This window comes from Panthera onca, chromosome A3, assembly GCF_046562875.1.
Source record: "Panthera onca isolate mPanOnc1 chromosome A3, mPanOnc1 haplotype 2, whole genome shotgun sequence".
Taxonomy (NCBI): domain Eukaryota; kingdom Metazoa; phylum Chordata; class Mammalia; order Carnivora; family Felidae; genus Panthera; species Panthera onca.
Genome location: NC_138341.1, coordinates 30,179,243 through 30,192,512, shown reverse-complemented (window position 1 = coordinate 30,192,512; position 13,270 = coordinate 30,179,243). Strand labels below are relative to the sequence as shown.

The following is a 13,270-nucleotide window of genomic DNA, read 5'->3' as shown; positions in this document are numbered from 1 at the left end:
GTAAGTGATGAGTATTTTTAAGTTAGCTGTGGATAAATGGTTAAACACTTACAATAAAAAGTAATGGCTTTGATTGGCTTGATTATTTTACAGGCGGAGCATTTTATACTCCTGAGACTATTGATACAGCTAGACTTCACTACCGGAATTCCTGGGCCCCGATTCTCCACGCAGTGGCACTTTGGTTAAATAGCACAGGATTCACGTGTTCAGAGTCTGCAGAAGCAGCAGCGATACCTGGCTTACAAAAACGTTCTACACCCGTCAATTTAAACCAGGCATCAGGAGCAACACCTAGTGCTAAATCTTTGCCAGAAATTAACAAAGATAGAATGCATCTGATTTTAGGTAGGTGTGTCATATTACTGTATTTCAAGATGTGTCATTTCTGAAAATTCATATCTGTAGGGAAGAAAAAAATCTCTTTTGTATCTTCTTAGGTTCTGTGGCTGGCCTAAGAATTAAATTGATATGAGACAGATTAACAAGAGAAGAGCACACAGATTTTTTTAATATTTTCAACCTGAAGTAGCCATTAGGCCCAAAAACTTACATGCCGTTCTGCACAAAGAACAGTAAATGATAAGAATGTGACAAGAAAGGGCTTTGGGCCAGGGGCAGTAAACTGTGGGACAGGGCTAGGAAATATGTGCAGGAAACTGGTTTTAGTAGGTTTGTTTGTACAGGTCTATTTCAGCATTGACTCCCAGTCTGGTCTTCCTGATACAGGGAGGGCACCTTTCTCATGAGAAATTTTATGACCTGCTTGTAGGTAGAAAGGGGTCTGCTGTTCATCAAGTACCTTCAGCTCAAAATAACCAATATGCCAGAGAGGCATATTTTGGTGTGGCATGTTCTGAACTCCTCCATCTTTCATTTTAATGCCATAGAAAAGTTTTATGTATCGCAGTTCAGAGAGGGAATAATAAAAGAATTTTTAAGTACATTTTCTAAATTACTAACTGAATTTTTAATATAAAAATTTAATTATTAAAAATATTCTGGGGCGCCAGGGTGGCTCAGTCGGCTAAGCATCTGACTCTTGATTTTGGCTCAGGTCATGATCCCAGGGTTGTGGGATTGAGCCCTGTGTTGAGCTCTGTGCTAAGTGTGGAGCCTGCTTGGGATTGTCTCTGTCTCTGTCTCTGTCTCTGTCTCTGTCTTTCTCTCTCTCTCTCTCTCTCTCTCTCTCTCTCTCTCCTCCTGCCCTTCTCCCCTGCTCACATGCTCTCTCTCTAAAAAAAAAACAAACAAAACTACTCTAAAAATTTTACCTGTCGTGTCTACTCACAGAGCAGTACTGAATAATTTTCAAGAAAAAAAAGCTACATTTTTCTTTTTCAACAACAGATTTTATTTTTAGTTGGCACTTAACAAATTGTCCCATGAGGAAATAACAAATGCAAAGTTAAAGCAAATTTGAATAAATTTCAATTTATAATTGCTTTATAGGTGTTCTTTTAACATTAAGATATTATAGATTCTAATGAGGCTCTTAAGTGGTCTTATCTTTTCTGGGAGGGGAAAGGAACACAGTGGTAAAATGAAATTATAGAACTCGTCAGTAAATCTTATACATGAAAATATGAGAGACTTCTAGAACTATGACCTTACCCTTATGCAAATTAAAAACAATTGTTACCTGGAGCTCCTTGGTGGTTCAGTCAGTTGGGTGACTCATTCTTGGTTTCAGCTCAGGTCACCATCTCACAGTTCATGAGTTCAGGCTCTGCGTTGGGCTCCACAGCTGGTAGTGTGGAGCCTGCTTGGGATTCTCTCTCTCTCTCTCTCTCTCTGCCTTTCTCTCTGCCCCTCTCCTGCTCACGCTGTCTCTCTCAAAATAAATAGATTAAAAAAAAAAAAATTGTTACCCAAGATATCCGTTGTGCATCTGTAGCTTGCCACTAAAAAAACTTTGTAGATATGAAAATTCTCTGGCAACCATTTAATGAGAGTTAATTGTATAACTTTCATAAGTTTATTTTTAAAAGTCCTAGAAAGAAAAAATTGAATATCTTCTTAATCAACTTGATGACTGTGGAACTGCCTCCCTCCCCCAACCTCCAATTTCATTGGAGGCTACAATCTGTAGTTACAAATCTGTATTCTAAAAAGCTAGAATCTGTATTCTAAAGTTTGGCTGCTGCTTTTGGTAACCATTTGGAAGTCTACTTCAAGGTAGCATTAAATATATGCTAAAGCATCTGACAAAGAAATAGGAAAAATAGAGAAAAAAAATTGATGCGGAAGCAACGAAGTATGTGATGGTGACAAATGTGTATCTTTATTATGTACATCGCAGGTGTGAGTATACAGTTCCTTTGTTCCCCTAGACCCGAGGAGCCTATTGAACACGTCACAGCATGTCTACAGGCCTTACACACCTTGTTAGATTCTCCTTATGCCCGAGTCCATATCGCAGAAGATCAGGTACAGTGTATTTCTATAACAGTTTCTATAAATCGTATGCTTTGTTTTCGTCATATTTATCTTAAGATAATTTTCTCCCTTATGAGATAAATCTTATGTAGTAACTATTCAGGATTTTGGCTTTATCTAAGACATTATACTGAATGTTGGATGACCAGGCACAGCCCGCGTAGAGATTGGTCAGTATATCTTCGGAGATGTGTTCATCGGCAGTCAAGTACAACTAAAAATTAAGGGATGCCTTCCATCCCAGTTAATGATTCTACTAAAAAGGGGCTGAAGTAATTTATAAGGCTGTTAAGTAAATTATACCACTTTTAAATGTTTGATAAAGTTTTATCTCTCATTTAATGAGATTGTTTTTTGTGCTGCTCAAGTACTCCTCTAAACAGTTTAATGAATTGCTTTTTCTAATTTCTGTGTGGATTATTTAGAGGCCTTTATTCATGCTCCAGAAGCAAGCTACCAGCGGATTTGTTACTCTTCTTTTTAATTCGAAATTCTTTCCCTGGGGGCACTGGGTGGCTCAGTCTGTTAAGCGTCTGACTTCAGCTCAGGTCATGATCTCATGGTTGATAGGTTTGAGCCCCGCATCAGGCTCTGTGCTGACAACTGGAGCCTGGAGCCTGCTTCGGATTCTGTGTCTCCCTCTCTCTCTCTCTGCCCCTCCCCTGCTTGTGCTCTGTCTGTCTCTCTCTCTCTCAAAAATAAAATAAAAACATGAAAAAAATTTAGTTCTTTTCATAAGAAACATCTTTTTGGTTGCCATCACTACCATGTGGGGTAATTTTCTACAGACCACAAACTAACAGATAAAAAACAAAGTTGCTGTCATTTCATTATATATTCATTGCACCCCAGCCTTGCATCCTGAAGCTATTCCTCAGCTGTACTACAGATTACTGCAAGAAACTTCAGGGTTGTCTTCAAATAGTCACACATATAAAATTCAATCTGTGAATGAAAAGGGAATACTATATTTACACTCAGTAATTTGGGTGTTAACATAATTTGTCCCACACCTAACTACCTAGCTATTTTTTGCACATAATAGTGTTTTGTTTATGCAAGCACTGCTTTACACTTGGATGGGTTTTGTTTTTTTTTTCTCCTGAGTTGGTTCCTGTGATTTCAATATCATCAGAGTACATTGACTCAAAAATTGTATTCATTCACCCAACAACTTTTACTCTGTGCCTGTCCTGGCATCAGACACATTTTGAGGCTATGGGTATCAAAAATGGTTTCACTGCACCTGGATTAGGAGACCAGTACAATACGATAAGTGCTGAGCTAGCGGATGTAACGGTCTGAGGAGGACAGAGGGGAGGAGTGCTGACATTATCAAGGAAAATAAAGATTGGGTTGTCAAAGGAGATGATGGTTGGATTACATCTTAAAAGAGTTATGAGTGAGGCAGCACAAGAGGAATGGGTTTTCGTCTCCAAGAGAGAAGCAGATACAAAGACAAGAAGGTATGAAGAACAGGACCAGTTCAAGGACACTACTATCATTTACTATGGCCAAGGCAAAAGGAGCATGTGGGGGTTGTTAGATGAGGCTGGACAATGGGGAAAAGGCCAGCTTATGAAGATTCCTTTATGGCATGTTAAAGCGTTTAAAATCTATCTTGAAAGTGGTAAGGAATCATTAAAAATGTTAAAATAGGGGCACATGGGTGGCTCAATCGGTTAAGCATCCGACTTCAGCTCGGAGCATGATCTTGCAGTTCATGGGTTTGAGCCCCATGTTCGGCTCTGTGCTGACAGCTTGGAGGGAGCCTGCTTCAGATTCTGTGGCTTCCTCTCTCTCTCTGCCCCTCCTCTGCTCATGCTTGCTCTTCCCTCTCTGTCTCTCTCTTTCAAAAATAAATATAAAAAAAAAAATTAATGTTAAAATAGAGGAATGACCTGATTAAACTTATATTTAAGAATATGGTAGATATAGATTTGATCACTTTAATCAGTCTTGTAGAGATTGGTCTGTAAGAGATGATAAGGGAGGCAGGGTGACCAAATTAAGAGGCTCTTTTCATAATTCCAAAGAAGTGATGAATTACACTGGCCTAGGAAACTGAACAAAGGAAGAAGAAAAGAGGGCCAAGACTGGAGCCTGAGGGATAAATAGCAAATAAGGATGGAGATGAGGGAAGTAAGTCAACAGTGGAGATCACTAGAGTGGTAGGAGGAGAACTAAGAACAGAGTTACTAGGGCAAGAGAGAGTTTCAGAGATAGACAAGTCTCAGAAGAAACACGATCCAGTATATAAGGACATAAGAGAGTCCCAAGGAGGTTACTGGTGACTTTGGGCAGAGCCAGACAGTGGAAGAGTGAGGAGTAAATGAGAGGGTGAAGGAAGTGGAAGCATCTATCTAGGCTGGGAACAGAGGAAGAGATAGAAAGGACATAGAGGCAAGAGAGAAGGATCTGACTGGGTTCGGGGGAGGAGGGCGAATTAGACAGGAAAGACTTGAGTGTTTTCCTTATACTGGGGAGAAGAGCCTAAGCAGAGGGAGAGAGGTTGATGATATATGAAGTACAATCAAGGTCCTTGAAGAACCCTTGGGAGGTCAAATAGGATAGGATAGGAAGCAAATGAGGAAAGATGAACCAGCCTTGGGTAGAGCCTGGATACTTAGTCTTAAGGAAAAAGGCAAAGGTGGCTTTGGTTATAGTTAAGTGTTTTTTTTCCCCTTTGAAATCTGAGGCAGGGTCATTGGATGGGTTTGATGTGGAAGATCGTAAGAAGCTTAAAATGAGTGGTGAAAGTTTGTAATAATTGCTGAGATGAATTGGACAGGGACTTACTAGAAGGGCTTAGAATCCCTGGTAGACAACTCCTGGTGCTCAGCTAGGATTGGAAATCATACATTTAGTGGCATTGTACTTTAGCAATGCCATTTAGTTCAAATGGAGGAAAGAAATAGGAGAATGATCATTTTTTAATATAAAAATTATTCAAACGCAAAAATAATTTGTTGACTGAAAAGGTGTTGACCATTTTCCAAGATTTCTCCATTTCTTGACCATTTCTCAAGATTGTTATAATTTTCTTATTTGTTACGTAGTCATAAATGTTAACTTTAGTTACCAACTTTATTTTTACACGCATATTTTCTTAGATTTTAATAACCTAAATTTATCCTTTGAAATTAAGATAAATTAATTTTACCTGAATTAATTTATAATAGCTGATTGGCGTAGAGTTGCTGAGTGTTTTGCACCGCCTCCTGCTGACCTGGAACCCCCCATCTGTCCAACTGCTGGTTACTGGAGTTGTACAACAGATAGTAAGAGCTGCTCAGGATTATTTGCAAGAAAAAAGAAACACTCTAAGTAAGTACTAGAAATTATGCTAACTTTGAAATAGATCTTATTTGTACTCTGACATTTTAAGTATCAATGCCAGCAAGTTTTTAATAAAAATTTTAATCAAAAAATTTAACCATATATATAGAAGATTTGCAGTTGATTTTGCTTTAATTAGAAAGAGACAAATGAGGGGCACCTGAGTGGCTCACTCAGTTGAGCATCTGACTCTTGGTTTCAGCTCGGTTATGATCCCAGGGTTGTGGCATTGAGCCCTGTCGGGCTCCGTGCTGAGTGTGGAGCCTGTTTAAGAGTCTCTCTCTCCCGCTCCCTCTGCCCTGCTTGTGCTCGCTCTCTAAAAAAACTAAACAGGGGCGCCTGGGTGGCTCAGTCGGTTGGGCGTCCGACTTCGGCTCAGGTCATGATCTCGTGGTCTGTGAGTTCAAGCCCCACATCAGGCTCTGGGCTGACAGCTCAGAGCCTGGAGCCTGTTTCGGATTCTGTGTCTCCCTCTCTCTCTGACTCTCCCCTGCTCATGCTCTGACTCTCTCTGTCTCAAAAATAAATAAATGTTAAAATAAATAAATAATTAATTAATTAAAAAAACTAAACAAACAAAAAACCCAAAGGAAATTGCTGATAGCTATTTCTCACCTTCAAAAGTGTCAAGTTGATATGGTTCAATCTAGCATGTGTGTTACTCGTAATATGAAATACATTCCAAATAAATTGTCCTTTACCTTTTGAAAAAAATTTTTAACGTTTTTTTATTTATTTTTGAGACAGAGAGAGACAGACCATGAACGGGGGAGGGGCAGAGAGAGAGGGAGACACAGAATCAGAAGCAGGCTCCAGGCTCTGAGCCATCAGCCCAGACAGAGCCCGACGCGGGGCTCGAACTCACGGACTCCAAGATCGTGACCTGAGCTGAAGTCGGACGCTTAACCGACTGAGCCACCCAGGCACCCCTGAATTGTCCTTTACCTTAAGGAGACGTCAATAAACAGAATTATAGGAAGGCAGAGAATTATTCTGAAAGACATGTGCTATCAGTTAGACATTCAGTTATAAATTCTTTTGAAAGAATTTCTCAAATATACTTATTGTGTAGTTTTATCTACTCTGTGCTATTTTTTTTTTTTTTTTGCTGGAAATTTTACCCATTTTCTCCCCCCAAGATGAAGATGATATGGAAAAAGAACCCTGTCCTGTAGTAGGAGAAGGAGGTGACAGCGGTGGTCTTGTTCCTGGAAAATCTCTTGTGTTTGCAACTATGGAGCTGTTGATGTTCATTTTAGTGCGACATATGCCACATCTCAGTACCAAGATGTCCGACTCCCCCAGTCACGTAGCCACTAAAACTCGACTGTCAGAAGAAAGTGCTCGTCTGGTGGCAGCCACAGTTACCATACTCTCTGACTTACCGTCCCTTTGCTCGCCTGCTGGTACAGTATTGAACACTATTTGCAAATGCATTATATTGCAGTAGACAAAGATGAGCCTTCCTTTGTTTTTAAGTGCTGTTATGACTTATTTTCCCTCTTAAATCTCAAGTATGAAAGAAGTCAGTCTTTTATGACGTTTACCTTTTGGAGCCTATAAAGGTTAAGGATTTAAAAAACCAAAAACTCAAGATGCTCTTCAGATATATTTCAGACAAACCAGCAAAGAGATAGAAGCACAGCTTGAAGCAAGACACTGAATGTTAGTGGATAGACATAAGGCGGGACGACTAAACCTGTTAGTTTCTGGTCTAGTTGCCACTTTTGAGTAACACTGACAAACTAATAAACATCAGATGACTGTGACAACCAACTGTAAGGAATAACTAGAGAAATTATAGCTGCACAGATTATAGCTGTCTGCAGATACCTGAAAAATACCAGATGGAAACTTAGACTTTCCCTCTACTTATCTAGGAGGAGAAATAGGAGAAATAGTATCAGGAGATATAGAGGCAAATTTCAGCTCAATGCAAGCCTGTGGATGTAAAAATAATGAATTCTCTATTGCTGGGGCTTTGCAGGCCAGCTACGATGGCTGCATGGAAATGTGGTGAGGGCCATCTTCCCTGAGGTGGGGGTTTGAATTCAATGACCTTCGAGTTCTTTTAGCTAGAAATTCTGGAATTTTTTTCATTTCTTCTTTGCTTACCCATATAGTCTTTTCATCATTTTTCCCAGCATGGGAAAATGGTTAAGGCTGACTTGAATACACTGGAGATTGATTACATGTCTTAGAATTGTTACATGATTCAATAAGTTACTCAGATGCTTCTCAAAGGATATGGTAGTGCTTCCCTTCTGGTTCTCTATCTTGCTTTCTCATTTTCATTTTGAAGGGTATGATTAGATGAAATACTGGAAATAATAAAAATAAGGCTAGCCAGAATAAGAAAGAAAATATTGTCTTCTTTGAAATAACTTGCCACTTTCTCATTTTCTTTTTTAACATTGAATTAAGTAATAGGAATGCAGTACATTTTGTAAAACAACAAGGAAAAAAATAATATTAAACCACAATCAAATGTGAAAACAATTGGAAGAACTGTAATATGAGAACTGAGTAGTTATGAGGTAATCTGATTTGTTTTCAATTCAGGATGTATGACAATTCTGCCCACAATTCTGTTTTTAATTGCAAGAATATTGAAAGACACAGCAATAAAATCGGCAGATAATCAGGTTCCTCCACCAGTCAGTGCAGCTCTTCAAGGGATTAAAAGCATCGTGACACTCTCGATGGCCAAGACGGAGGACACTCAGAAACAGTGGACAGCTCTAATTCGCAGCACTCTTGCATGCATCCTGGAATATTCTCAGCCAGGTAACCTAAACAGGGCTTAAAATCCATAATGTATTGGGATATCTGTATGCCAATAAGTAGTTGAATGAGCTTATCAGAAAAGTGCTATAGAACACTGAAGCAACTCAGAGATGTCTTGTAGTCATGTTAGATAGGAATGTTAGTACCCCTTTCTGGATATTTGGATATTGACTGTAAATGTCCTTGTCGTAGCACTTAAATACATGTTGGAGGTTCCCCAGGCCAAAAAGGACAGAAAATTTCAGAAAACATACTCAGAATCAAATTGATATGTGTTAAAATATTTTTTTGCTTCCATTTTTTAAAATAAATATAATAAAATAGAGAAAGTTGAAGTATCTGTCACTCACCAAGCTTATCCTCAAATGAAACCACAGTCTTGATTTAGATATATTTCATTCCAGAAATATTTTTATATGTAAATAAATATACTTTTTGTATTAATAAATATATGTCCTTATTAATAAATAATAAAAATAAATGTATATATTAATAAATGTATACATGGGTTATATATAAAATGAGGTAAATAACCATGTGCAATATATAGTATTTTTGTGTTTTAAAAATTTTTTAATGTTTTTATTTATTTTTGAGATAGAGACAGAGCATGAGCAGGGGAGGGGCAGAGAGAGAGGGAGACACAGAATCTGAAGCAGGCTCCAGGCTCTGAGCTTTCAGCACAGAGCCCGACTCACGGGGTGTGAGATCATGACCTGAGCTGAAGTCGGACGCCCAACCGACTTGAGCCATCCAGGCGCCCCTCTTTTGTGTTTTTCAATCGACATAAGTAATGTCACAGCATATCATTCTGCCATTACGTTCTCACTCAAGAGTAAGGTTTTTTGGAGCTATTAATGTGTACATATAAAACTCTCATTTATTCCTTCTATATAACTTCTATATAGTTTCCATCACATGAATTTTTCAGTTATTATTCATTCTCTGTCAATTGATATTTCTGCTGTTTCAGATTTTTCCCCATTATAAAAATTGCTGCCATGAACATCTTTATAAATTGTTCACACACTTGTGCTATGCGATTTTCTGGGGTACACCGCTAGAGATGGAATTGATGACATATTTTAACTTTAATTTTATCAGACCTGGCCAAATTGCTCTCCAAAGTAACCATGTGAATTTAAACACCCACCAGCACTGGATGATAATCTCTGTTTCTCCATGTCCTCACCAAGACTTGGTATTTCAGACTTTTAAATTTTGCTCTCTGATGGGTAAAATGTACTGTCTCGTTGTTTTAATGTGCATTTCTCATTTTCCTAGTGAGTATAATAAACATTCTTTTAATTTTGAGGGAAATGCTTATTTGCACTTTTGTTCATTTCTATTCTGTGTTTGACTTTTTCTTTCATTTTATTTCTGTTGTAAAGACAGAAACAAAGACTGAAGACAAAGAATAATAAAGATTTGCCATGTCACGTTTCACCTATTAAAATTTGCCACGTCACCTTTCACGCATTTCCACACTAAAACTGTGGAGCAGGCCCATAAATTAACAGACAGGACAACGAAACACACAAATTGCTTTAAAACAGACATTTATCCACATGAGAATATAATACATGATAAAGACCATTCATTATCCTTCAAATGGTTTGTGTCAGGTAGCTGTTTGAGATATCAGTTCCAGTTAGGCCCTCACCTTAGATCATGACTCAAAATAAATACCAGATAAATTAAAATGATAATATAACATTTTAAAAATAGTTACAGAAAATACATGTACAACTTTTATGTAAGGATGGCAACAGAGTGTGTAAGTGTAAGAACGGAAAATATCACAGAGGTAAATATCAACATACTAGGCTATAGAGTAATTAACTTCTACCTGTCAAAACCTCTTACATTAAAAGGTAGCTGAAAAAAAAGACAGCTGAAAAACTGACAACAATATTTATGTTAGTGTTAATATCATTAATATACAAAGAAGTCTTGTAAGATAAACATTTAACACCCAATAGAAGGGGAAAGAACACACATTAGTAAAAAGTAGAGATGACCACCAAGCATATAAAAAAAAAAAAATCAACCACATTAATAAGCAAAGAAATACGAACAAAAATGAAGTAATATCAAATTTTTCTTGTAAAGTTGATTTTTTTTTTAAATGTGATTGTACAGTTGGCATTGGTACCCGTAGAACATTTTCATACTTTGCTGAAGGGAGTTTAAAATAGTTTAAACTTTTAGGGAATCAATTCTATAGAATGTACAAAGCGTTTTCAAGGATTCATTATGTTCAAGGTTATTTGTCACAGTCTGTTTTACAATAGTGAAAATATGTGATAAATATAATTACCTGGCAGTGGGAAAAATTATAAAATACATGATTATATATTAATTTGGATGAAATATCCATTATATCTATTAAAATCATATTTATAAATACATACAAAAAGAACGCAGACCAGAAGGATTTAAAACAGTACCTAGAAATTAAACTGTCACTTGATGGTAGAATTACTTTTATTTCCTTCCCTAGACCATTTTTATATGTTAAACAATGACCTTGTGTTATTTTTATTATCTGAATTTTTAAAAATTTATTTGGAAAGGAAAACTTCAATTAGTTTTATTAGTGCTACTGGAACTATTTTAGCTGTATCCCGAGTGAATGTTTATAACCAACTAAAGAAATGTTAAATGCCATATTTATATATGTATGTGTATGTATATATGTGTAAGTACATAAATAGATATGAGTAACAAGATAAATAGTTAAGAATTTGTTTAAAAATCTAAATATTGTTTTAATTTTCACGGGGCAGTTCCGTAGTCAATAATCATGTTTTTTAAATTGTCAGTTATAAGGGAAGGTTTTGATATTTTATCAGTCTAGTAATATTAAATTAATTCAAAAGTATGATAAAAGAATGAACTTGCCTAAGATATTCTGTCCAGAACTGAACTCTTAGGAGATGGTCAATATGAAAATGGGATCAAGGCCACAAGTACCATTGTGTATAATATATGCATAGTATATGTAAGCAAGGCAAGCAGAATCCCTTGCTTTACAAGAAAAGTTTTGTAATTGAGAATTTTTATTATGGAAATCATATTTCCTAGTATAAAATCTGAGACTTCCACTTAGAAAAAATGTACATATGTATGTATGTGAACACATACACCCATGAATAGAAATCTCCTTGGATGTAGTGTATACTCTTAATATTGCTGCAGTTTTTTTTTTTCATTTCTAAAAACTTCAATGTTGAATAGATTTCAAACTTTTTAAAAGTTACAAGAATAACATAGTTAACTACAGTATACTCTTCTCCTCAATTCACCAGCTGTTAACATTTTGCCACGTATCTTATTACTCTATAATCCACATGTTATTGTTAATATTATCGTTGTTAATTATGCTGAGCCATTTGAGAATACACTGAAGTCATCATGACTCTTTACTACTAAATGCTTTATGGCTATTCTAAGAACAAGAACATTTTCTTACATAACCACAGAAGAATTATCACATGTAAGCAATTTAACACTGATATAATGCTATTGTTATTCATATTCAAATTTACCAGTTGTCCTAATAATGACTTGAATAGAAGTTTTTTCTTTTTCTTTTTGATACAGTCCAAGATCACGCATTGTACTTGTCTTAATGCTTTAGTCTTCTTTAATCTGAGGCAGTCTCTCTCAGCTTTTCTTTATCTTTCATGATATTGTCCTTTAAAAGTGCAGACCATCTATTTTATAGATTGTTTTTCAGTTTGGAATTGTGTGTGTGTGTGTGTGTGTGTGTGTGTTTTTCTTGTGCTTAGATTCAGGTTATGCTTTTTTGGCAGGAATACTGTATGATTTTGTTAGGTCTTTCTCAGTGCATCGTGTAAAGAGGCATATAATGGTGTTTTGTCTCATTATTAGGAGTCTTTTTTTTAATGTTTATTTTTGAGAGAGCGAGAGACAGAGAATGAGCATGAGTAGGGGAGACGCAGAGAAAGAGATGGAGACACAGAATCCGAAGCAGGCTTCAGGCGCTGAGCTGTCAGCACAGAGCCCCATGCAGGGCTTGAACTCACGAACCATGAGATCATGACCTGAGCCAAAGTCAGATGCTTAATTGACTGAGCCACCCAGGCACCCCCCCCCCCCCCATTATTAGGAGTCCTAACTTTAATAACTTGATTAAGATGCTGTCTGCCATATTTCTCCACCATAAAGTTTACATTTTTCCCTTTTACAATTAGTAAGGAATTTGTAGGGAGATACTTTGAAACTATGTCAATTATCTGTTTCCCATCAAGCTTTTACCCAATGGTTTTTGTTTTTGTTTTTGTTTTTGTTTATTAAGTAAGCCCTACCCCTAGTGTGGACGTTGAATTCATGACCCTGAGATCAAGGGTCACATGCTCCACCAACCCAGCCAGCCAGGCGTGCCATACCCAGTCATTTTAATATCTGTTATACCTGAACCAGTTCTTACTGTGATGATGTCAAAATGATAATTTTCTAACTTCTTCATTAGTTTTCTTCCTTTTGCATTTATTAGCTGGCATTTCTCTGAAAGGAAGAGCTTTTTCTTTGCCTTCATTTGTTATTTTTTATATGGTTATTGTTTATTACTATCAGTACAGACTTATGATTCTTTTTTTAGTTCAGTGGGTCCATTAATGTCATTTTGACATATCTCCATTATTTCCTGAGCACATTTTTACTTTCTGGCACCAAGATG

At 36.8% G+C, this 13,270-nt stretch overlaps 1 protein-coding gene and 1 long non-coding RNA gene across 4 annotated transcripts in view; one reads left to right on the top strand and one right to left on the bottom strand.

The window, feature by feature from the left end:
* The window catches only part of LOC144615960 (uncharacterized), a 426,549-nt gene that overhangs the window by 164,750 nt on the left and 248,529 nt on the right, over positions 1-13,270 (bottom strand). The window lies entirely within an intron of this gene.
* Positions 1-13,270, top strand: part of HEATR5B (HEAT repeat containing 5B) — a 97,988-nt gene that overhangs the window by 76,919 nt on the left and 7,799 nt on the right. For all 3 annotated transcript variants that reach the window (XM_060652495.3, XM_060652512.3, XM_060652503.2), the window contains exons 29-33: positions 94-348; positions 2,303-2,430; positions 5,622-5,766; positions 6,918-7,184; positions 8,341-8,565. In XM_060652495.3, the coding sequence (XP_060508478.1) occupies positions 94-348; positions 2,303-2,430; positions 5,622-5,766; positions 6,918-7,184; positions 8,341-8,565 (1,020 nt within the window). The remainder of the gene's footprint in view (positions 1-93; positions 349-2,302; positions 2,431-5,621; positions 5,767-6,917; positions 7,185-8,340; positions 8,566-13,270) is intronic.